The sequence below is a fragment of the Euprymna scolopes genome, chromosome 13 (assembly GCF_053919585.1).
Source record: "Euprymna scolopes isolate OS-2025 chromosome 13, ASM5391958v1, whole genome shotgun sequence".
NCBI lineage: Eukaryota > Metazoa > Mollusca > Cephalopoda > Sepiida > Sepiolidae > Euprymna > Euprymna scolopes.
In genome coordinates this window covers 129,536,926-129,564,668 of record NC_136494.1, presented here as the reverse complement: position 1 = coordinate 129,564,668, position 27,743 = coordinate 129,536,926, and the positions used below count along the sequence as shown (strand labels likewise).

The window sequence follows — 27,743 nt, the reverse complement described above, 5'->3', positions numbered from 1 at the left end:
CCACCGAAGACCCAGACAGACCACCACCGGTGTCAGAAGTCTGCGGACGTTGTTTTCTGCGGTTAAAAACGGACTCGTCGGTTTCTACCGTTATGGCCTGGGCCTCCAATCTGCCGGGAATTCCTAAGAAAATAGTCCCTGCAATGCAGGGACCCTGCATATATCACGCAGGAAAATTTTCCAATCCACAATTGTGTGGCGAGAACGTAACCCACATTCGCGATGGAGATTTTTTGTAGATGCCATTTCGAACGCCCATAAGTATATTATTTTTATTATACATGCGATGGTTAGTCGGGATTTTGAGAAGGTCCCAATCCTAATGGAGGTCCATCGACGATATGTTTACACTTCTACAACTCCAACCGTAACCGTCGGAAAGGCTTGTTCTCTTTGCAAATCCTGGCCAAAATGTAAACACCTTTTCTCTTCTGCCAACAATTTCCGTTGCTGGCAAAAGTTTAGTGCAGCCTCTGGGGTCTGGAGCTGGTCCGCAAGGTTTGTAATATTCATTATTATTTCGTTATCTTTTCAAAACAATTTTTTTAACTCTCTTCAAATAAGCGTTTCTTGAGTTGTGACACTCTTCCAATTGATAGCGAAATTCTCGTCTGCTTAATCGGCAACGCTCGGTTATATCCGGCTGTTGACGTCATGCGTCGGACAAAGCCGAGCAAATGCTGAGTTACGTCTGGTTCGTTAAATGCACAAGTACCGAAAAAGTCAATACAACGTTATAATAACATTGCAAAATAAATGATACGATGAAATGAATTATAAAAATAAAATAAAAAAAGCAAGCTGAGCATGCCAGGTCCTCTTCCACATATGAAAAATTTACTTTCACCATGACTAATATTTGTGCAAAATTTCAAAAACATCCAAGGTATGCTTATTGAGAAAAGTGCGAACGGATGAACGATTTGGGGGCAACCAGAGTTATCACGGAAAATTCCTTCTGACAAAATTTACTTTCACTATGACTAATGTTTGTGCAAAAAATTTTTTTAATTCCAAGGTGTTAGGTTTATTGAGAAAAGCGCGAACAAACGAACGGACATGAATTACTAGGTCCAATCTATCCTTTGTCGGGGGATAAACAAAAATTGTAATTTGCCAAGTTTCATTGATACTTTGGCTTTATTACAAATTTGATTTAAATACAAATCTACATTGGACATCATTGAGTCTGTAGCATTGTTGGGTTTGTATTACTGTACACAGATTCGAAAAAGTTGTCAAAAAACAAATGTATAACAAATGTTATCAAAGGCAAGATAAGTTACTTTTCTACCTAACTGGATGTGTTTTCAGTGTTTTTATTTAATGTAACATGTTTATTCAGCTCGAAAAACATACTGTGTTTACCGATGTATTGGAAAATTCAATATGGCGCCCGACTCTCTCTTTAACACGGTAAGTTTGGGAAAAGGTGCTATAAATATAAAACTAGACAAAATACTGTTAGAAACTCACTCAATATATATTACTGTGACATAGGTTGACATATATTCGAATGGTTTTTTAATGGTATTTTGTCTAGTTTATTATTTATAATACCTTTTCCCGAACTTACCGTGTAAAAGAGAGAGTCGGGCGCCATTTTGAATTTTCCAATACATCGGTCAACAATGTATGTTTTTCGAGCTGAATAAACATGTTACATTGAATAAAAACACGAAAAATATATCCAGTTTGGTAGAAAAGTAACTTATCTTGCCTTTGATAACATTTATTTGTTATATATTTGTTTTTTGACAACTTTTTCGAATCTATGTGTACAGTAATACAAACCCGCATTGTTATATATTAATATTCTTACGTTAGTAAGATCGCTACAATCTTATTACTGTTTATATATATATATATATATATATATATATATATATATATATATATACACACGAGGGGGCGTTATAAACGTAATATCTCCTATTTTTTATTCCGCATGAATGGATCAGAGTTATAAATTGCAGTTATCATGACTGAACATATGCATTCATAACTTGAAAGTTTCGTATCTCTGTTGCGTGTATTGGCGGTGTGAGACAAAGAAAGCGACCCATGTCATGGACCTGTGCCAAAAGCAGAGATGAGTCATCGAATTACTGGCAAAAGTACATTAAGAATAGTGGTGACGATGTAAAAAAATAAATTCTGGAGCACAAAACGTTGTTCGTTTTAATGATACCACTTCCGTCTTCGTAGCTCTTCAAATATTTAAAGTTTGAAAAAATAGCAGGCCTTACTTTGGAATTACCCTCATCACATATATATATATATATATATATATATATATATATATATATATATATATATATATATATATATTAAAGGAAGAGAGAAAGAGGGAGGATATATTAATACAAGTTTAATTGAAAAGCGAAAACATTTCTTTGCCTGTCCGGCTTTTCTTGAAACTACCGATTCGATCTGACAAATTTTGTATGGAGTTTTTATGATAAGGTGCGGTGAACTAAGTTTTATGGTAGTTGTTCGATGTGTAATTATGGATTAATGGAGATTAGTATTTGATGCAAAAATGAGCACAAATTTAACCATATTCAACAACCAATTAAGCACCCATTCTAAGCCAACTGGCTTTAACTTTTGCCCCTTTTTAACAGGCACAAAATCTAGTTTATAGATTGCAATTATAAATGTGTGTGTGCGTGTACGTATATTATGTTGCGTGGGTGTACGTACATTATAATAGTTATGGAATTAATAATCTCACATTAAAAAAGGAAATCTGAAAATATGCTTTTAATGGTTCAACTTTATTGCTCAAGGACTTTATGAAGACGCTGATTTGGAGAAAAATATTCACTCTAGAATCGTAGATGTGGGTGTTTTATTTCATAGATGAACCATCTATTACAAATTTTAATTTGCTCTTCAGTCAATTTGTGAAAGTTTCAATAAAGAAGAAACGCTGTGGTATTATTCTAACACGTCTCTTCGAAATGCTCTGAATTCTTTAATATTTTCTTCAGTTTTAAACAATTCCCATTAGTTTTAATAAAAATGAACGAAAACTGATCCCCCACCCAATCTAAAATCTCTTTATGAATAAAGAAGCCGGATATTAATTGTTGCTAACCAAATAGAACTCATCCGTTGCACTAAATCCATAATGGAGAGAGAGAAAAGCAATATCACTAGAGATAGATTTCGATTACAATTTCGGTTGAAGTCATAAATTTCCAGGGTTCTTATCGAATTGGTTGTTCGCTTATGGCCAACTTCGTGAATATAATCATCCGTTTCCAGGAAATTTTCTATTCTCCCATTTCTACGCGCTTATTGATTTCTTTTCAGGTTTCTTAAGACGTTCTTTAAAAGTAATAATTATATTTTACATTTTCCTCTGTTTTGCTTTTTTATTTATATTTAAGGATGATTGAGTAATATATACCAGTTAATAGTCGAAGTACCCATCTACAATGAGGTTTCAAGTTTTCTTCTCGTGTACATCAACTGGAAACATTTTTTAAACATATATATATATATATATATACTAGCAGTTCACCCCGGCTTTGCTCGGGCCCTCTGTACTGTTCATAACTTTATGTGTGCATATATATATATATATATATATATATATAAATATATATATATAACAATCAAATTTACCAAAATGGTCCAAGATGGTAAAACTAAAGTATATTATAAATATTAAAGAATTAATATTTATAAATTAATCTCAACCAAATGTAAAAGCTCGATAAAGCCAAATAGGAGATAGAGCTTATAAGAGCAAATAGTTAATAAAACATGCTAAAAACACTTTGAAAAAACATTTAATTTGAAAAGGAAACACTAAATAAGTGGATAGTCCTTAATCCTCGGAGTTTAGAAGAAATACTTTCCTTCTCATCAGAGGGTAGGATTTAGCAAAATGTGGGATCGAAGTTTGCATATAAAAGTATTTGATGAAACTGCAAGTAAGTCAAAGATCTTACTTGATAACAAAAAGTGAAGCTTAGGAAATAGAGTGAAGAAAAGGGTGATTTCACATGAATGGATAATCTGGTGAAAGGTAAAGTATCCAATGACGGTAAAATCCAAACATGTAAATCCAAGAAAGTTAGTTAAATTTCCATCCACACAAGTAAAATCCAAGGAAATCGCGTAATTGGAAGATGGTCCAAAATAATTCAAAAGGCCGAAATCCGCGGAATAATTCTCAAATAGGTACAAGGAAAAGGGGAAAGAATTCAAATAATATTATTAAAAGAAAAATAAGATATGCATTATCTCGGCTGCCGAGATAAGGTGAATTATTCCATGTTTTATTAACTATTTACTCTTGAAATATATATATTTCAAGTGTTTAGACTCAAAATTGGCGGAGGAATTTGGTAGAGTCTGTAAAAGTCAACACTTTCAACTTTGATCTCTTGGCAGACAAATTTTCCCCAAAAACCTGATTAAAAAGCTTTCTGCATGTCTGAATACCCTTTATGTAAAATTTCAAATCTTTAGACAAAATTGGCTGAATAGTTTGCTGGAGACCGTAAAAGTCAAATCTTTTTAACTTTGACGCTTTACCAGCCAAATTTTTGACCAGGAACCGATTAAAATTTTGCCCTATGTCTGAATATGCTTTATGTAAAATTTATTTGGCTTAGTAATTTGGTAGGGACCGCAGAGGTCAATGTTTTTTTTTAATTTGACCCCTTAACATTGTTTTGGGCTCAAATCAAATTAAAAAGGTTGATCGATGTTCAAATAACCTACATCTAAAATGTCAAGTGTTTAACCCAAAATTGGCAGAGGAGTTTGGTAGAGTTTTCAACAGTCAAAACGTTGAACTTCGGCCCCTTGATAGCTAAATTTCTGGCCGAAAACCGATTGAAAAGATTTTCCCAATTCTCAAGTCTTTAGACTGAAAATTCAGTAGTTTGGTAGGGAAATGTATACACACACAATTTCATATATATATATATATATATATATATATATATATATATATATGAAGAATTTGAATTACTCTGAAAACGTACAGATCTTTGTCAGAAGATCGTGAACAATGATATTGCTTATTTGCAAGAATCCTTTTTGAATACTTTCGTGCATAATTACCCATTATTCAAGATGGCACAGACATTTTTCTCTTCAACCGATTAATATAAAATCCACAAGTATTCATTAAATAATGGGCTAGTGGCAACATTGGGGGTTTATCGATTATGATATGAGATACAATTTAGAGTAATGGTCGATCAGACCTGGTGGAGTGTGAATGAAACATCAATTCTGCTAAATATGTTTTAATATTACATTTAGGACTCCTACCAATATTCTCAAGTGGTAAAATGAACCAAGTTAACTCCTTGTTTATGGAAGACAGAGCTTCTTGTCACTCTGCTAGGGCGATACAACATTGGTTGAGCAAAAATGGGATTTATAAACTTTCATTGTTAAGTCAGTCCCCAGATATAAACCCAATTGAAAACCTCTGGGACATATTAGACCAGAACTTTCGCAAAAAGAAAAGGAAGCCACCTTCTAATCTTGAAATTTTAGTATTATTGCGTCAGACATAAGAAATTCCTCAAGATGATATTCGTCAACTGATCAATACCATACCTAGAAGGGTCCTAGCATTAGAAACAGCAAAGGGAATGTCAACCAAGTATTAGTTATTAAATTTGTGACCATTTATTTTTGATTTTGTTCTATAAATTACATGTTTATTAAAATAAACTGTTTCTATGGGTCTCTATTCTTTTCTGTCATGTCTGCCTATATAACAATATGATGAAAATAGTAATTGAATAAATAATATTTATTAATCCAGCAAATATTTAAGGATTAAAACAAAAAATAATCGATTAATATATATGGATTTAAAAAATGAATTAATATTGTAATCTATTCAATTTTTATTTGCATTTTCAGTTTTCTTGTTTGTTATCTAGTATGAGCTTTTTATCTGGATAGCTTCTTATATATATATATATATATATATATATATATATATATATATATATTAGTGGCCTGGTAAGGCCATAGGAGAGACAACCGACACCCGAAGCAGCAAAACTGAAGCTGGCCTGCAATACAGTATGGATAGACATGTAGGCAAATTTGAGCATATTTTATTGGTTTGAACATATAGGTTCTTTTTTACCAATTGTCACAAAATCTTAACTATAGAATGGTATTATAATCAATCCTCTAAAAAGCCTGCAAATTTTCATGTTTCATTCCATAGAACAAATGATATGAGCATTTCAATATGACTACTAGCATAGATATATACATATATAGATATACCGCTTTTGTTGGCAATTTTATAAGTTTTAAATCTCAGCGAATATTGATCAGAATTTAATAAATGAAAGCTCGTTGGATAGATAATGATCTGAATTCTGTAGTTGGCTATGTGATAATTACTCTTAAGGTTGTACATAAAGAGGATCATCCATCATCCAGGGCCTATTTTTGGCACTTTTTTATAGCTATGTTTCAATCATAGTCATTTGTTTTCCTAGTTTTACAAAATATCTGATATCTCCAACACATCTTGCCTTAATGGAGGGAAGACTAAAACTGGCTATGGTTTCAAATGATCTGAAATAACAGTAAGGGGAAACTTGATTCAAAATATTTCTCATGTTATATCTCTCCTCTTTGTTTTTTATACATCAAGTAAATCTCAATGTATAAGGATTATTTGATACTGGAGATATTCATAATTGTAACCTATTTCCCCTTGCTGTTATTTCAGATCATTTGAAAACATAGCTAGTTTTAGTTTTTCCTTTATCAAGGCCAAAGGTTATATATATATATATATATATATATATATATATTATAATACCGTTTCATTGGAAACGGGCATTCATTTTATGCTCATCTCAAAAAAAGGTTTAGTTTTATTTACTATACAAGTGTTAGTGATATTTTTATATATACTTCTTTGCAGTTTATTATGATTATATCAGTCGAGCTTTCATCATGTATGTGTGTGGCCTTTCCGGCAAAGTTAACACTAATATTTTGTTCTTTGTAAACCCTTGCTATTATTATCTGGGTGAATATGAAAAGATTGCTTAGGATTTCATTAACCATTTCACTTTCCCATTCATCATGACATCTTGGGATTATTACTTATGACGGTAGGAGAACATTTGGGCAAATTCGATTTTCAGGGCTAATAAATGTCCCATCATGGTTGGAACAGAATGAGTTAGGAAATTGAAAAGTTATTGGGAAAGATGGAGAAAACGAACTGAAAAATAGTTCAGTTTAAAACAAAACAAAAAATGACATTCAGTACAAAACAAATACAAAACGAGACTTATAAAAAGTAAAACTTGCATACATACATTATATATATATATATATATATATATATATATATATATATATATATATATATATATAAAGAGAGGGTGTTATATTCCAGAGAAACAGAGGCTGCTTCAACTTGTAAAATTGAAAAGTGTGATGGATAGTTCCTCTGTTCTGTTCCGTTGCTCAAACTTTTATGACCGACTATAAATGTAGATTTAATAAAGTTGTGTGAATTGGATTTGAGAGTTTATAACCATCGCCTGATAGAAACGCTTTACGTTTGAGTCTACTTTGCCATCCTGACTGAAGTTTTAATGGGGAAAAGTGAAGAAAGAAAGAAACAGATCGAGGAATGCAGAGACAAATGGAAAACTTGAGAAAATAGTGGAACATAAAAAGAATAACAGATTCTTAAACTATACTAGCAGAGTTACCTGGCGTCGCCCAGGGTCCTTATGTCTAAAATTAAATAGCTTGCAGAAACAACAAAAAAAATCTGCTCGATAGTGGAAACCGAAATGACTAGGTTCAGTTATGGACAAAATCAGGTTAAATTTAAAATACAGCCCATCTGTCGTTCGAACTCACAACCCCTGTCTCTAAATTCTGAACTTATTTTAACCGAATGCAAAAAAAAAAAAAACATGTAGATATCACATCATACAAGGAGTGATGGAGTATTGAAATACAACACTCCTCTTGTGACAAATTTGTACTTTAGAAAATGGTGTTTATCGCGTTTTTGTATTCATGTTCTTTATATTTAAACTATATAATTTATTTCTTTGGAGTCGAAAGTAAGTTAGAGGCGATGGGAAAATATTTGGTTATGAAAATTTTATTAATTCATTTTTTTTTTTTTAAATGTTTAACATATTGTTTGCACACAGAAATAACAGTTTCACTAATTTCATTTTGCATTCATCGTGGTTTTTGGTAAACTCGAGCTTTTCAAACTGTGGCCCGGAAGGGTCACTAAGGAAAACATGGGCGCGTATATAGGTTAGGACAGGTAATTTGTATTGAAACAAAACAGAATATACAAGAAGCAACAGTCGTAGCATGTACCGTCAAGATGACGTACTATGAAAGTAAACAGGCAACGCTGATAGGAGGAGGAGGAGGAGCAGTTGGGTTTTACGGCAAATCAGTGCTAATGCACTTACTGATCCGCAATATTTTTAAAATCGTATTTCCAAGTTTAATTAAAGTTTTATGTTTTTTTATTCAATTGTAAGATTAACGTACAGAATAAGTACAAAACATCCTCCCCTCCCCATGTTAAGAATGGCTTTTAAATAACGTTAGTACCAGCAAATCAACCACATTGGATAGTTTTATGCCAGATATGGTTTATATGTGTGTATAGTTTGCAAGTAATTAATTGTAAGTGATTAATTTGTTGGAATAAAGTTTAGGTCAGTAATTAGTTTTATTTTCTCTACCGCTCTCCCTCGACCCAGGACTGTACCTTAATAAACAAAGTCTCTGACAGCATAGATACAGCACTTTCCCTCGACACTAGCGCACAAGTTCATTTATTTGGTGACTTCAATGTCCACCACAACAACTGGCTTGGATTTTCTACTTTCACAGACGCAGCTGGTAGCACAACACATAGCTTCTCTATAATTCATTCCCTATTACAACCCGTTTCCCTGACCAACAAGAACACGCATAACTTTTAGATCTGTTTCTGACCACAGTTCCTGATGATTGTGTTACGAATGCGCACAGCTCACTTGGGAATGCTGATCATGCAGTGATAATAGTTGAAATCGCCCTAAACTCTAGAGCCAAAATGGAAGAGCCATTGCTCAAAACAACGAGATATTATAAAAAGGCTGACTGGGAAGCCATCAGGGATCTTATCAAGGACACCCCATGGCGAAATATCTTCACTTTCTACTGAACAGTGCGCAAATGAGACCACTGAATGGTTCAAAACAGCAATTGAAACATGTTCCTATGCGGAAATTTTATAGCAAGCCCCTCTCTCCCCAATGGTTTACTTCCACATGTGCAACGGCAAGATGCGTACCGCAGATTTAACCGACATAAATCCAATTCAAACAGACAGAAGTATATAGAAGACAGAAGTAAATGTAAGAAAAAAAATAGTGACAGCTAAGAGAGAATTTACTAAAACCACCAAAAAACGCATCAAAGCACAGAAATTAGGAACCCGTGACTTCTGCAAAATCTACAACAGTGTAGTAAATAATGAGCAATCAACAATTCCCCCACTATCCAACAATCATGAGGTTGTTTGCTCAGCAACCGAGAAGGCTGGCATGCTTCCAGTCGGTTTGCCTCCAACACCACACTGGACCCTGCTAACCACCCTTTCCCGGACTTTCCTTTGCGGACAGACGCCACACTTGACGATTTGAAAATCACCCCTTCTCAGGTGCATGCGATCATAAAAAATCTTGACACTTCAAAAGCATGTGGACCTGATCTCATCTCAGCTGTCCTATTAAAAAAGTACTCTGCCGAAGTAGCTCCAATCCTCTCCAAACTTTACAACAAATGTCTTAATGAATCTTGCTCTCCTGGCGAAAGAACTGACCCAGTAAATTACCGCCCCATTAGCCACCTCCCACTTTTTGCCAAAATATTTGAGTTCATAATTAACCAAGCTCTAGTCTATCACCTTACACCTTACAGATGCTAAACTACTGACTGACCGACCAACAATATGGATTTAGGCAAGCCCGTTCCACAGCAGACATTCTAACTAATCTCTGAGCGTATATACCATTCACTGGACAAAGCAGGGGAGGGTAGAGCGGTAGCTCTAGATATATCTAAGGCTTTTGACAGGGTATGGCATGAAGGTCTTCTCAGGAAAATCAGATCATACGGTATCACTGGAAGAATACTTAACATAATTAAATCCTTCTTAGATAAGAGAAAACTCCAGGTTGTCCTCAATGGTCATACATCTAAACAATGATATGCGGGAGTGCCTAAGGGGTGTATCCTTGGACCTCTATTATTCCTAGTATTCATAAATGACTCCCTGACAAAATTGTCTGTGAGATGGGTATATATGCTGATGACAACACGCTCTATAACAGACACGACAGGAAAACAAATGAACACATATCTAGAGAAATGGCAGAAACACTAGAGGATGACCTTCAATCTGTAGCGGAATGGGGACAAAACTGGATGGTCACATTCAATGCTTCCAAGACTAAACTTGTTTCCTTCAATAACTACAAGAAACCTTCTCTACCACCAATAGCAATGGCCAAAGACTATCTAAAAGAATATCTTTTAAACTCCTCGACCACGTTCACCGGAAACATGAGTTGGAACAATTACATTGAGAGTATTGCCAGAACCGCTGCGAAAAAGGTAGGTTGTCTCTACCGTGATAGAAAGCTACTAACGCCCAAAAGTATCCTGTACCTCTATAAGGACACCATTCGCCCATATATGGGGTATTGTTGTCATATTTGGGCCAGTGCATCTGCTACTAGTCTCTCACTTCTAGACAAGGTTCAAAAGAGAGTTGCCAACCTAATAGATCCTGAACTGTCATCCAAGCTTCAGCCTGTCTCATCGACGTAATGTAGCATCTCTCTGCCTGTTCTACAAGTACTTTAACGATGAATGTTCCGAGGAACAGCAAGCACTTGTACCCCACTCTACATAAATATCCCCGACAAACCCAACAAGCAGCTAAATCCCACCCCTTCACAGTAGAAATCCCTAGATGTAAGAGAGCCTTCTACGCCAGTAGTTTCTTCTCCAGAACTACTAGACTTTGGAATTCCCTTCCAGGTTCCTGCTTCCCCAAATGTACTGACATGCAGAAGTTCAAGTGTAACGTGAACCGACATCTTGCTGCCCAACTCTCCACCTCGTACCCCTGTAGCCTGTGTCCCTAATGGTAGCCCCCTACATCAAAGTGGCAATGTGCCTTGTTTGGGGTGAAAATGTAATAAAAAAATATATAAAAAATAGTTTGCTTAATGTTATTGTTAAACCAATTCAGGTTTTTGTTTTATTATTATGCAGTTGCCACCAATAGGTCAGTTGTCTCGTGGTGATTTGTTTCTTTGGTTATATTCGTTTTATTCTTTGAAAGCGGCGTTATCTTTTTCTTTCATTAGAGTTTCTTGCTGGCATATTATATCAGGGTTGTAGTTGGTTATTTTGCATTTTAGTTATTCGTAGTTCCATTGTATTATGCTTTGTTTTTTCCATTACCATGTGACCAATGGTTTAGTGACAGGTCTTGCGTTTTTGAGAATCTTCTGTTCTATGAGATTTGTTTGTGATGTTTAGGCGAATTTCTTTCAATTCCATTTTTTCTTGTGTTATGCCTGTTGCTTAATTCAGACGTTACGTTTGTAGTTCTTGTTTCTTGTTTGTGTTTGGAGTAGGCTCGTTGACGTGGCTTGTCATGATGTTTAGAGTTGGGTGAGGACTGTCTTTGTATATTTGTGTACTTTCCGTACAATATTGTTGTTTTTTTGTTTTTTTTTTGAAACTTGTTGGTCTTGATTTCGGATGGATTTGGGTATTTTGTGTTGATTTTTCTTCCTGTGAGTCTTATGATGGTGTTAATTGTTGTTCTTGGGTATTGTGTGTGTGTGTGTGTGTGTGTGTGTAGATAGGGTTTGAGAATGGGAATAATTTAGACTTGAGTGGAGGTCTGTAGTTCTTTTATGAAGGTTAGGAGTTTATTTAAATTCATATTTTCAGTTTTCTTATGGTTTGGTTGTTTTCGTTTTACGGCATATCAACCCTTTTCAGGTTATTTAATTTTTTTTAATTTTATTTTCACCCCAAACAAGGCAAATTGCCACTTTGGTGTAGGGGGCTACTATCAGGGGCAACAACTACTGGGGTACTATGTAGGGATTTGGGCAGCAAGATGTCGGTTCACGTTACACTTGAACTTCTGCACGTCAGTACTGTTGGGGAAGCAGGGACCTGGAATGGAATTCCAGAGTCTAGCGGTTCTGGGGAAGAAACTATTGGAGTAAAAAGAAACTATTGGAGTAATGCTGAATCCAAAGATTTTGAAGAAAAATTTTTTAATAGAATATATTTGTTGTTTTCAAGTCGGTTTCTATTTAACCCATAGTTGGAACCCTAACAGGTACTACCACTTCGGGTCAAGTAAATTTAGCACACATTTAGGCATCATACACCTAGTAGCTTTGTTCCAAAATTTATAATGATCAGTTAATTAGTTTAAGAATATTGTATATTGAAATATATTAACATGTCTAATCTTATATAATTATAGATTAGATGGTATTACGAGGAAAAATCTATGCATAAGTGAGATCTGTCTCATATTTCAGGCTTACGTTCTTTGAAAAAAATCAATTTTAAGAGAAAATAAAAGATAAAAAATAAATGGCAATAGAAACCTTAAACTATATTTAGTAGAAAGCCCCTTGCTTATGATATCAGGAATGTCAATTTCACAGTTCAATGCACATTAATGTTAGATTATCTCCCTTTGCCTATAGCGATATATTCTTAATTTTAGATGCTCTTCAATTTTGAAAAAGTTCTGTCTCAACTGCAATTGTTCAACAAAAATGAATGACAGACGCGTAAAATTTTTGAAAAGTTGACTTGTCTGTCAATAGAATGTTTTCTATATCAAATGCATAGAAGACATTGCCAAGGCTGCTACAAAGAAAGTGGGACCCCTCTACTGCGCTAGAAAAATACTCACACCTAACAGTATCCAATATCGCTACATTCATCCATGCATTGAATATTGTTACCACGTATGGATCAGTGCATAAACTAGTCTCAAACCTAATAGGTCCCACACTGTCAACCAAATGCAACCCCTGTCTCATCACCACAATGTTGCATTCCTGAGATTGTTTTACAAGTACTTCAATGGAATGTGCTTTGACAAACTTATAGCACTGGTGCCTCTTCGATGTAAATACTCATGACTAAGCTGACAAACAGCAAAATCCCACTCCTCCAATTTAGAAGTTCTCCGATATTGAAGAGCCTTCTGCTCCAAAATTTTCTTCCTTAATTGGCTAATTTTTAAAATTTCCTTTCAGTATCCTATTTCCTCAATTGTACTAATATGCAGAAGTTTAAGTGGAAAGTGAATAGACATTCTGTTGCTCAACTCCCTACTTAGAATGCCCCTAATTCATAGTCTCACGTCTCAGTGTCAATTTGTCTTATTTAGGTTAAATATGAGAAAAAAATTATTAGAGATGAAATATTATATTTTGCTAGCTTCGATAATTTTACAACAAAAAAAAAATGTGCCGGACATTTATAAATAGAAAACTTTTTACTTGATTGTAGATATTAAAAATAACGAAAATAGTAAAATGGGGTTTAAAGCTAGTGTCAGGATTATGCAGGATTTTGTATTCATATCCGTATAACACCAGGACTACTTACTAGTAAATATATAAAACGAGTCTATGAAAAAAAAAGAAAAAGCAATAGGAATTAAGATGCTTTGTTTTATCTCTGAATAAATGTTCAGTTTCTAGGTTCCAGACTACCAAGCTTATAACAAACTCTTAGTCTTGCTAAGATATAGATCTGACAACAAACGATTGTATTCTTATAACGTCTATCTGGTTTGTCAATCCGTTTGTCTTCTGGAACGCTATAAAAACAATCCTGTTTAGTGCTATTAAAACCAATTTAGTTTCGTTTTGTTTCTTTCCGTCTAAGAGTTCAATTAATGGCGTTTTGTACAGCTTTTAATTACTAAGTCATGCAAGTCTACTTGTAGATTGTTTTATAGGAAAGTGAGAAATGTGATTTTGCTCTTTTATTCAAATCAACATTTCTTATTTGTGTTATTTTATTGCCTCATTAGATCAATCACTCCTACTTCCACCCTATATAATCTAGTGCGAATATGTCTGCCAGTTTCACACGGAATTGAAAATGTATGTAATGTTAGTTTAATATTTGGATTCTTAATATAAGGAATATCGAAAGTTAAATGTAAAAATATATTATAACTAACAAACACATAAATCTTAAAAGATAAAATAAATAAAAATATGAAAATCTGTTAAGAAAGCAGATAAGACGCATAATCACGTTGATGCACTGGTTCTCGTCAGATCACTAAAGTCAAGTAACGTTGAGCCTGGTTAGTACCTGATAGGTGACCATTTGTGAATACCAGGCATGGTATGTAGGAGGACGTCGACATCTCTTTGCAAGAACTATATAATAAAAAAAAAAACGCTTACGTCATCATTTCCCCTAATCGGAATATACATGCGACTTGAGACTGCTTGTGAATTTAATATTCTCTTGGCACTTCCTCCTTTGGAGGAAGCTGGTTCAACCCACTCAGAGTTAATGCCGCTGGCACATAACACTATTCAGGATTTTTTTTCAAAGAAATGAAATATTTTTTAATACAAATTTTCGACTCCATGATTCTTCCTCAAAGTGATAGAGAATTTTATTTTTTTCATTGTTGAGATCTTACAATATGGCCGAAAATCGCCGATTTCTTCCCATCTTGTTGAAACATTTTTAATGTCCGATAGTCATAGTGAGATGTGTTTGTATGCGTGTACAACTATTAAAATCAATTTTACTTCGATGAAAAACAACGATTTCAATATTTATACATATTTGTCTTTATAGTTTTAATATATTGACAATAAATAAATTTGAATGATATCAAAACAATTTAAAGCATTTCCCTCGTTAATTTTTTAACATTTGGAAATTGATTTGATGACGCTGACGTGTTGCATGGTGGTTACCATTAGCAAAGAGTATTTTATTCTATTTTTTTATAGAAGCATTTATTTTACAAACTGTGGGGTTATTTTAATCTGTTATTCTATTGAGTTTAACGTCCGTTTTAGATGATGGCATACGTTGGACTGTTTCTAGAAATTGACTTTTAAACTAACCTGGTCCCAAATTCATAATAGTCTCTTACATCTGTTTCAATTTGTCTTGTTTGGGGTGAATACGAATAAAAAAAAAGCATCTATTAGAGATGAAATGTTACATTTTGTTAGTATTGATAATAATTTAAAAACTAAATTTTAAAATTATACTACTTGTAGGACTTATACTGCTGTTTTTTCCCCAATGATCACAGATCACATGTTGATGGATAGTCAACCACTAGTTGACTTAGCTTTGTGGTCAATCACCTGTATAAAAGTCGTTTTTTTTTTTGTTGTTTTTATTTTTACTTTAACTGCTCTCAACAATCGCCATTAAATTGATGACTTACGTAGATTGTCGGGTATGCTGAAAATAAATACCACATTTAAAATTGGGACAGACAAGTAGTTTTTTTTTGGATATTAAGACCTTTTTACCCAATGTAATCACTTATTTCATTGGCAGCCATGTTTTTCCCAACTGGACAAGTACTAATGTGCGTTACATAACTCACCCTCCCCATGTAAATGGCGACCGCCACTGTAATTCATTTAAATTTAAGTAATTCATTGGAAAAAATGAATTAATATCCAGAAAAATACTTGTCTGTCTCAAATTTGAATATGATATTAGTTTGGAGCAGACCTGAAAACCTTTAAAACTGATCAATTTAAAGGCGAGTTGCAGTTTAAGTAAAAATTTACTAAAAGTCATAACAGAAGTTCACTTCCTATTTATTTCTTTTCGGTTTAATTTATTGACCGACGAGTTCTGTAGTTTCCTTATCAAATAGACTAGTCCTTATCAAATAGACTAGTTCTGTTAACGTGCCGTTATGCATCCTAGAATGTATTAAGATTGAAATGGATGCATCATGTTAAACATAAAATAAATTAGTTTCTATTTTTATAAGTAAGATTTCATCTCTTATGTAAGTAAATTATAAGAACCAATTATATCTTATTAGCAGTGTTATTTTTCCTTTGAAACTGAATAACCAACATCATAAAAGTTGTATGGATTATTCGGACTTCTGTTCTTATCTTGAGTTATTCTCACAATGTTTTGGCTGGTATAGTCTCTGCAAGAACCTACATTAGTATAATGGATAAAGTACTAGATAAAATTTAGTTCTAAGTGACACTCTTCTGAAGGTTGACGGTGCAATCCTCAGTGTAGGCCATACTAAGAATACAATTGCAAATTGCTTTAGACTTCTACCTGGTCATAGTTGACTGAGAGTATGCTACCCCCATGGATTAAATAAAGGGTTCTGTTCAAAATTCTGTGTAGATTCTTCAACAACATCCACCTGAAGAAGGTCGAAGGTTACATTGATCAAAACATTGTGTGATAACACATAAGATGAGAATAGTAATCCAAATAATAAATTATCAATCCTCATTTTAAAAATTGTGAAACGTGACGATACTATGTCCATATTATTTCAGGCTGACAAGTGCACAGGGATGAAAGAAAAAACCAAAGAGGTAGATGCCAAAGAAGCAGACGCAGAAATGACCCTTGAGGAAAAAGAGAAAGTGAAACAGTAAGTATTCAATGGAAAAGTTTTGCTTTATATTCGGGGCGTTCAATAAGTAATGCCTCAGACCCACTTCTCATAGCGGTAGAGTAACGAAACTTGGCACAGTTATTAGGCTTTCTCTACATCTGAACTATCCAGAGTAAAAGATTTTTGCATTGTCAAATGCAACTTTAAATAATTTTTATAGAACATCCCTGGGTGATTCTCGAACGAAGGTGCGACTTCAGAAATTAAGGCTGTATCATCTAGAAAGGCTTTCCTTGATAAAACAAGTGGAGCATGTGGAGTCCCCCTCCATAAGTGAAAATTTACTTTCACCATGACTAATGTTTATGCAAAATTTTAAAAAAAAATCCGAGGCATAGTAATTGAAAAAAGTGCGAACAAATGAACGATTTAGGGACAATTTTACACCTATAATGCCCTCTGGGGGTGGGGAGCTCAACCAGAGTTATCCCAGAAAATCCGTTCTGGCAGAAATTTACTTTCACCATGACTAATGTTTGTGCAAAATCTCAAAAAAAAAAAAAAAAAAAAATCTAAATCATGGTTATTGAGAAAAGTGTGAACGGGAGTGAATTATTAGGTCCAATCTCTCCTTTAACAAGTACATAATTATAACGACAGTTGAACCTGCTTTATTTTTGGCACATGTAATTACATGTTCAGAAAATACTATCTAAAAATAGTTAATATTGATATTGCAGAAAGTGCTTAAAACAAGCTATAATTTTTTTACATGTTGGAATTAAAAAATAAATGAAAGTAATAACTATACTGATGAAATCGATATTTTGGGACAGCTGAGCATTATTTAAAACGCAATATTAAAAAATTACTGGTTATTTTACAAGATTAAAAAATAGCAAACATTAGAATATACTTATGACAATATATACTTTACATATACTAGATTATTGCCCATAAAAACGTTATAGTTAGTTGATTAATGGGTGCTTTATGCCAAATTGATGGCTTAAATGTTAAATTTGGGATAATTTTTATAGTAAACACTAATCCATATTAATCATTTAAACCCTAACTGTGCATAGAACGTATATATTTAATTTGTTGCACCTTAACGGTGGAACTAATATATATATATATATATATATATATATGAAACTGAGTAGATTTTTCTCCGTAAAAATTTTATGTAAAATGCATAGCCAGATACAAACTCATGGGAAATATAATATAGGATTACTGTTATGAATAAATTAAAAGTAAAACGCATTTCCTTTTTATAAAGGAAAAGAACGTACGCAGACCTCATAATATCCTTGGTATGAATTTAATTTTTTTATATAAAACTATATGTTGACTATAGTTTTTGGAATTCATTTAAAAATGCTTAGTCATAAAATAGATTTTTGTGGCTCCTTCGCCTTTTGGCAAAGATTAAAATGAATTCAGTAAAACTTTTTCAAATTTGAATTTATCTTAAGTAGGACAGCCCCTGGAGTGAATGTGGTATTGTGGTAACTGAAATATTTCTAGAGTAGAATAGACAATTTTAAGACCAAGGATGACCAACGACACTGTACCTAATTTGTTCATTATGTATTTTATATTTTTTGCAACTATTTCAAAATAGTGTATATATTCTCCACAACATCAGTGCCATTTGACACCAGAAGTTTTCATGTAATTATCTCCCTTGAAAATAAAATGCTAAAAGTGTTTTAAAAGCGCTATCATTTAAAATCTCTAAAATTGTAATAATTATGAATGCAATAAGAAATTATTGTGTATACAAAATAGTATTTGTTAATACCACTTATAAATGTATATTACATAATATTAATTTGTTATATGCTTTCAAAAAAGTACATATGCAAATATGCCGTGAGTTTTGTCCGAATGAATTTCAGAATATATATATATATACACACACACACGGTATAATGTATTACTTTTAAAAGATACATAGTCTCATACAAACTCATGAGAAATATAGTACAGGATATATTTACTCTTATCTTTATATATTAAATTAACAATTTATTTAAGGTGTATTACCTATGTCATCATCATGCAGTCTGTCAGCAAGGCTGGCAGGACGACAGCTTTGTAGACTCTGCACTTTGTGTCTAGCCAGACATCGGTCCTTTTCCAGAGCCACTTTTCTAGCTTACCAAAGGAGGCATATGCGCTTTGGATTCGGCAGCTTATTTCTTTGTCAGCATGCTTGTCAGTGCTTAGAATGCTTCCAAAATATTTGAAGTTTTCAACAACTTTTAGCACCTCGCCATTGATTATTATTATTATAGGCTCTTGGAGGTTATCTGGTGAGGGCCGATACATTACTTCTATCTTCTCTATGTTGATTTGTAAGCCAATCTTCCTGGCTGTTTGAGAGAAGATAGCAACTATCCTTTGCATCTGAGTTTGATTGTGAGCTATCAGAGCAGTGTCGTCTGCAAACAGAAGTTCTGTTCTCAGCTCCTTCCTGGTCTTGGTCTTCAGTCTTGCAAGATTTAACAGTTTCCCATTGAAACAGGTGTGGATGAAGACACCTTCAATGTTTTGATGAAGCAGCATTAGGACGGTTGTTAGAAATAGGGTAAACCGTGTTGGGGCCAGTACGCACCCTTGTTTGGTGCCGTGCTTTACTTCCAAGAGTTCGCTTTCTAGGTTCCCTACTACACCTCTCCCTTTTGTTCCTTCATGAAATTGTTTGATAATTCCCATGAAGTGATCGGGGCATCCAAACACTTTAAGAACTTTCAACAGCATTTTTCGGTCAACCATATCAAAGGCTTTGTGGAAGTCTACAAAAACTATGTAGAGCTCCCGATACTGTTCAATGGCTTTTCTTGGATCTGCCGTCAGCTGAAGATCATATCTATTGTAGATCTTTCATGCCTGAAACTGCACTGTGATTTCGTTAGGACCCTTTCTGCTGGTCTTGCTAGGCGAGCTTGCACCACTTCAGCCATTATTTTCACGGGAATGGTCAGCAAGGATATACCTTGGTAGTTGTTGCAGTCCTTGTGGTCACCTTTGTTTTTATAGATTGGGATGATCATGACATCTTTGAATTCTTGTTGTCAGCATTTTGCTATTAGTTGGTGAAGTTTTCTTGTGAGTTGTTTTCCGCTGAACTTGTATACTTCAGCTGGTATACCGTCAATTCCTGAGTGGCTTCCGGGCCTTGATAAGTGGTGATCACTGTGTAAAAAAAAAAAAAAAAAAAAAAAAAAAAAAGATTTGTTCATTTTAGTTTTGTTAATTGCTTCCCTTACTTCCCAAGAGTTGGTGTCATTCAGGCTCATCTGCTGAGGGAAGACTTATGTGGCTTAATATTTCCTCATTCATATTGGATTCTACAACATCTGCAGAGTCGGTGCTCTTGCCATCTTTGAATTAACTGTTCTGGTTGGGTCAATGTAGCGTTTCCATCTTCTGATAAGAGGGTGCAAGTCATCTGGGCTCTAAGGCCGTACACTTCCTTCAGTGACCTGGCGAAGCTTGCAGAATTGTTTTCTTCTGCTTGCTTCTGCCTATTTTCAGCCTTTTTCAGCCACCAGGTGTTTTCCATTTCTCTTAGCCTTTTCTGGACTTCTGCCCTCACTTTTTTCAGCTTCTTCTGGTTTGCCCTATCTTTAACCCATATTAATTTTCTTATCAAGTAAATGCATACCTTTATTTTAATTTTTTCCAGATACATCTGCCTTACTTTTAATGCTAGGTTTATTGATGGTGTCTTTTACATATATTAAAAACCCTTCCCAATACTTTGCTGATGAGGAAACTTTGTTAAAAATACTATATGTAAAAATTATTGTCCGTGGCTTAATGTCTACCACAATAAAAACATTGTTTTCCGAAACGATCGTACAAATTATTGATTTTGTTGTTGTACCTTCTTGTGAAACGGATTTTTAGTTTAATTCTAATTTGAATTTTAAATTATCAATCACATTACTGAATATATATATATATATATATTTAAAAGAGTGTAGCCATCAACAATTGTGGGTTTTTTTTAAAGGTTTTCATCATATTTTTATTTTAAAATATTTTTATAACGCGTTTCGAGCTTAGGGTGTGCTCTCTTCAGATATTTTCATAAAAAGTTTTTCTTTAAAATGGGAGTTTGTAGATATGCCTCCGCTGATATTAAATATGTTTTTCATAGTGATGCGATGCGTGTGTTCAGTATTCAGACGTTCTGTCTCCAACTTTAAGTGTTCACAGTGACCGGTCAAAGTTAGTTTCAAAGAGTGTTTTTTAGTCCATATGGTGAAGGTTTTTATGGCTTTTTTAGGGTTCTTTTTAAAGACTTTCTTTCCCCATGTATAGCATACACTCACACACAATCACATACGCATACATATACATTCATGTACATGTACACATGCACACGCACACGTATGCAGGCACACACACATACACACACGTACATACATAGAAATATATGTAGGAGCATACATATATACACATATACATACCCACCTACACACTCACACACATACTCGCATACATCCACCGCTAACAATTTTTATTTTTTTATTTTTTATTTTATATATATATATATATATATATATACACACTTTTTTTTTTCCACTAAAACACGCATGTATATATGCGCTTAATCATTCCGACATACGTACACGCACCCACACACACACACAAGTAAGATGGAGAATAGGTAGAAGATATATATACACACACATACACGCATATATGTACACATATATATGTATGTGCACATACACTCACAAACATCCACATACTATGTAGGCACACACACATACACACATGCACACACACAGACATATGCAGGGGCTCACACATACGCGTATATCCATATCCACACGAACACATTTACCCACTCATACATGTGCATACATATGTATATATATATACACATACACACACATACATATGGATGTGTATACACTCATCCACCCATATATATATGGGCACATGCACTCACAATCACACACACACACACATACATATTCATACATTCCACCTTATGTATATATTGGTTGAAGTTTCCTTTCCAATCCATGCACATATGCATACATGGATTCGGTCACTCAAACATAAGTGCACGTATACATACAAACAAGATGTAGCATAGATAACAGATGATATATAATTATACACACACGCATACACAATCATATGTGCACACCCACGCTATGGAAACCCACATGGGGGGACATCACAGACTTACACACCATACTCCAGAACCTACACCCAAAAATTAAATTCACCATAGAACAAAGCTCTACAGAATTACCTTTCCTAGACATACTGATAAAGATTAAAGACAATAACATTATCACAGACATTTACCGCAAACCTACAGACACCCAACAATACCTACACTTTAAAAGTCACCACCCTAAAAGCTGCATAAAATCAATTCCCTACACTCTAGCACGTAGAATCTGCACCATAATCACGGACAATAACCTTCGAAAAATTCGACTCAAGGAACTACGAATAAATTTAAGAAAAAGAAAATACCCATCACAACTTATAGACAAAGGGATCCAACTTGCGACAAATATACCAGTAGAAGATTTGAGAACCCCTAAAGAACGAAACAAAGAACAAATCCTAACATACGTCTCCACACACAACACAAACAACCCAGAGCTTTTCACAGAGATAACGAAAAACCTCGTCCTACTTAACCAAAACAGCAAACTAAACAATTTCCTTAAAACAACAAAAATAATAAAAAGCAAACGCCAACCCAAAAACCTAAAACGCATTCTTACCTCATCCAAACTCAATCAAGACGCAACAAAAGGAGTCACAAAATGCAACAAACAACGATGTGGAGTCTGCAACATAATATTAGAGGGAAACACATACACATTTACGAATCCCATACAAACATTCAAAATTTAAAAAAACCTAGATTGCACCTCAAAAAACGTGATCTATGTAATAAAATGTCCAGCATGCGATAAATCCTACATAGGCGCTACAAAAAACCTTAGTAATAGAGTAGCCCTACACCGATCCAACATCAAAATCGCGGAAAATAGACACCTACATGTATCACAACATATACACACATGCAGTGGAGGCAGATTCGAGATAATGCCCATCTTCCAAACTGACAACTACTACTTGCTAACTCAAGAAAAAAATTTCATAGCAAAGTTTAACCCCGCCTTAAACATCTCTCCATAATTATACACATAAATAGGCAAAACACAAAATACACTTACACGCATGCATGCTTGGGTAGGTGTGCACCCTCACACACGAAACAACAAAAAAGCACAACAAGGCACGCACACACTTTCACGGGTGCGCGCGCCCATACCCAGTACAGTACCATTTCTCTTAAACAAACAAACAACTAGAAATTAAACGTATGTATGTGTATGTGCGCGCGTGTGTGCGTGTGTATATGTGTGTGTGCACATATGATTGTGTATGCGTGTGTGTATAATTATATATCATCTGTTATCTATGCTACATCTTGTTTGTATGTATACGTGCACTTATGTTTGAGTGACCGAATCCATGTATGCATATGTGCATGGATTGGAAAGGAAACTTCAACCAATATATACATAAGGTGGAATGTATGAATATGTATGTGTGTGTGTGTGATTGTGAGTGCATGTGCCCATATATATATATGGGTGGATGAGTGTATACACATCCATATGTATGTGTGTGTGTGTATGTGTATATATATGTATGCACATGTATGAGTGGGTAAATGTGTTCGTGTGGATATGGATATACGCGTATGTGTGAGCCCCTGCATATGTCTGTGTGTGCATGCCTACATAGTATGTGGATGTTTGTGAGTGTATGTGCACATACATATATGTGTGTACATATATGCGTGTATGTGTGTGTATATATATCTTCTACCTATTCTCCATCTTACTTGTGTGTGTGTGTGTGGGTGCGTGTTCGTATGTCGGAACGATTAAGCGCATATATACATGCATGTTTTGGTGGAAAAAAAAAAAAAAAAAAAAAGTATATATATATATATATATATATATATAAAATAAAAAATAAATAAAAATAATTGTTAGCGGTGGATGTATGCGAGTACGTGTGTGAGTGTGTAGGTGGGTATGTATATGTGTATATATGTATGCTCCTACATATATTTCTATGTATGTACGTGTGTGTATGTGTGTGTGCCTGCGTACGTGTGCGTGTGCATGTGTACATGTACATGAATGTATATGTATGCATATGTGATTGTGTGTGAGTGTATGCTATACATGGGGAAAGAAAGTCTTTAAAAAGAACCCTAAAAAAGCCATAAAAACCTTCACCATATGGACTAAAAAACACTCTTTGAAACTAACTTTGACCGGTCACTGTGAACACTTAAAGTTGGAGACAGAACGTCTGAATACTGAACACACGCATCGCATCACTATGAAAAACATATTTAATATCAGCGGAGGCATATCTACAAACTCCCATTTTAAAGAAAAACTTTTTATGAAAATATCTGAAGAGAGCACACCCTAAGCTCGAAACGCGTTATAAAAATATTTTAAAATAAAAATATGATGAAAACCTTTAAAAAAAACCCACAATTGTTGATGGCTACACTCTTTTAAATATACATTTTTTCTCTCGTTGGAACTACACAACCATCACTTTAAATATATATATATATATATATATATATATATATATATATATATATATATATATGGTTATATAACTGCTGAAGACATTGAGATGTGGATTAAGCTGAAGTAATTAACTTTCTTTTTCCTTTGTTTGCAGCTTGGACGAATTTAGTTCAATTCTGGATTCTTTCTTGGGAAGTTGTGTTCTGGGAATAATGGAAGAAGCAATGAACAGGGAATTCAACTTGACCGCACCATCACGTTTTATTGCCTTGCCGAAAAAGCCCAACATTGCAACACCCAGCACAACACAGTAATAAAGTTGACATTTTATCTGGATTTTCTTTTGGAAATAAAAATGTTTTAAAATATTGAAACAATATGTCATGATATAATTTTTTTTTTTTTTATCCAAACGACCATCTTTAAATTTTATTTAACCGTTATTTGATATCAATTCCTCATCAATCCTTTCCTACGATTTTTAGTGAGTAAATAAAAGTCACCTTAATATCCCAACTTAAATATACAATGGTAATACAAACCTATTTCTTAAACATTTGTGATTATATGATGTTTGCCTAAAAATTGGAAGTGTTTACATTTATAAGACATTTTGCGACTCAATCATTTGGAAAAAAAGCTAATGTATGGAAGTTAACTTCTTGATGTATATACTACAACGTTGCCTAGGAAAATTGAATCCAAAAACCTACTCTGAATCATTACAATAGAAAAATGCAAGCATAAAAAGTAATATGTTTAAGCTTAAAGATGGAAAAGAAAAGGACAAGATATTCAAGTAAAAAAATATATAACTTAAAATATTGCAGCATTAAAATTGCTTATGTTATAAATTGGATTTTAAAAAATTCTTAATGCTGCAATATTTTAAGTTATAATTTTATATTTTTTTACTAGAATATCTTGTCTTTTTCTTTTCCAGTTTTAACAACTAGACCTTTACTTTTCCATGTTTAAGCTTAACCATATTACTTTTCATGCCCGCATTTTTCTATTGTAATCCATGATTTTCCCAGGCTTCCAGTAAATTCACTTGTTCTTTGTTTAATTTCAGTCTTATTTTTTTGAACCCATAAACATAACATACGCATATGCAATAACAATATACGGCACTCGTCTGCTTTCAATAAAATGCCCCCAATTATTTCCCTCTGATGCTTTCATTCTTTGTTTCACTTGTTACTTCGCTTTTCCGGAGAGCGATAACTGGTAGCAACAGTAGTCACTGAAGCAATATGGTTGCTATGAAAACCAGTCATAAAAAACGTTGCTCACCTCATTACGATTTTTTGTGATTGTGAACACCAGTAAATTCATTACTTTTGTTTTACTGAACGAAAATTGAACATTTTTTTTTCACAATATAGTTGAGGTGATCTATAAACTAATAATTGTTTAAAATTTGGTCGAAAAAAATGAAGTGAAGTTTTAAAGCCTTTCTAAATGAATAAAACTGCCACTTAACATATATTCAAAACATGGCAGTGTTTGAATGAGATTATATATATATATATATATATATATAATCCGAGGTTATTATTTTCCAGAGGTAAAGTAACCGAAGTAGGGCAAGGTATACTTTTTATTTAACCATTAATGTTGCTACACAGTCATGAGCATAGTTCAGCCAGCTAGTTTTAAGTAACTAGAGACCTCAGGCGATAGAGCTAATACGAAAAGCAAAATTTGCTGTCGTATAAGCTGTATCGCCTGAAGAGGTCTACCTCATGATTGTGTAGCAATATATTACTGCTTATGCAAAAACAAATAAAAAGTGTGTGTGTGTGTGTGTGTATATATATATATGTGTGTGTGTATATTATCTATAAATATGATATGCAAAAGTTAAATTTATAAATATTGATGAACTTTTATTTTGTTACTAGGACAAGTATTCTTACAGCATCCTTATGTAGTGAGGAATTTTTATTGGGGCGTATTTTAAATAATTGTGCCTATACACAAATTCTGAAAGTAGGATATTTAATAGAAACAAGTATTTGTAAGTGAATTAGTGTTTAGAATTTTTAAAAAATCAATGTTTCTTTGAAACAATAGTTTTTTTTTTCACAAATATCCGTTTACTATTAATTTTAAATGATGTCCGAAATCAAAAGAGAAATTATCTGTAATAAAAGAAAGACTATTTCATGATTAAATGTATTGTTAAAAACAGTGGGTTAAATTGAGAAAAGAAAAATCAAAGACCGCCGAAATGCTTTCCAGCTGACTATAACATGGCCGTTTTCAAGTCTAATGTCAACAAGTTTCTGTTGAGTTGTCCTTTTCAATAAATAAACATTACCAAAGTTTCACCATAACCGATCATCAGTGTTGTCTTCCTGGTCACTTGATGTGCATTAATCCTTATCCTCTAATGGCCTTTATTAAAAAAAAAAAACATTACTTTCTCCAGCATTTTGTCAATTTTTTTTTTCCGCATGATGAAAATCTTTCATGAAACATCTGGAGCAATTATTAATCTTTTTGATTTTGAAACTAAAAAGATTAAGAAAATCAAAGTTAATTACGTATTGTCAATCACAGAAGAATGGGAAGTGAATATCTTTGCTTAAGTGGTTAATTCTAGGTCTCTTGTGAGACACATCAGCTCCCTCCCCAGTGAATGGGGAGACGACCTGTTAAACCGTCCGCCCTGCCCAACGTCCAAATTCCAATTCCAATTCGTTCTCCAGCTAACCTGATAACGTGGTAACATACAGTTCCATCAGTTGATCAGATGCTTCCGGTAAATTTGTCTATGATATGATTTTATATTTTGACAATTTTTATCAACATTCTTCATATTCATCTCTTATCTCTCCAGTTAAATAGATCGAGATAGATGCGGAAATAAATAACTAGATCGAGAGATATATCGATAATACACATAGATAAATAGATAGATCGACAAACAGATAAATACTTTTTTGTGTTCGACCTACTACATAATATTTACACAGATAAAATAACAATTACAATAAAAAAAATCACCAATGTTAATCAATCAGAACATTTCTAATTATACATCTAAAGGGCTTGGTTTACAGAAAACCATTTTTAATTGGAATTAGTTGGAAAAGAATTCACATTTTTCATGTGAAGTGAGATTGGAAGAAATCGACAGAATGTATAAAAAAAAATTAAATCTATATACCTATAAAATTGATTTTTCCCCCATTTTAACATTGATATTAAGACTACTTTTTATATGTAAGCATTAAAACGATCTTAATATACCCAGTCAGGAATATGCGAGTGACTACATAAAGATTAAGTAATTTGCATATTCCTTTGAAAAAAGCGTTAATTATTCTTTTTATAGTTTATTAGAGGGTTTAATTTCACTATTACACTGAATTTTATTTATGCAGAGT

General features: G+C 33.6%; 1 protein-coding gene across 1 annotated transcript in view; it reads left to right on the top strand.

Annotated features, from left to right (window-relative positions):
• Positions 1–24,724, top strand: part of LOC145292193 (cilia- and flagella-associated protein 65-like) — a 2,765,874-nt gene extending 2,741,150 nt beyond the window's left edge. The window contains exons 41-42 of the mRNA XM_080138498.1: positions 16,656–16,753; positions 24,500–24,724. Coding sequence (XP_079994624.1) covers positions 16,656–16,753; positions 24,500–24,659 — 258 coding nt within the window. The 3' untranslated portion in view covers positions 24,660–24,724. The remainder of the gene's footprint in view (positions 1–16,655; positions 16,754–24,499) is intronic.
• The last annotated feature ends 3,019 nt before the right edge of the window (positions 24,725–27,743 follow it).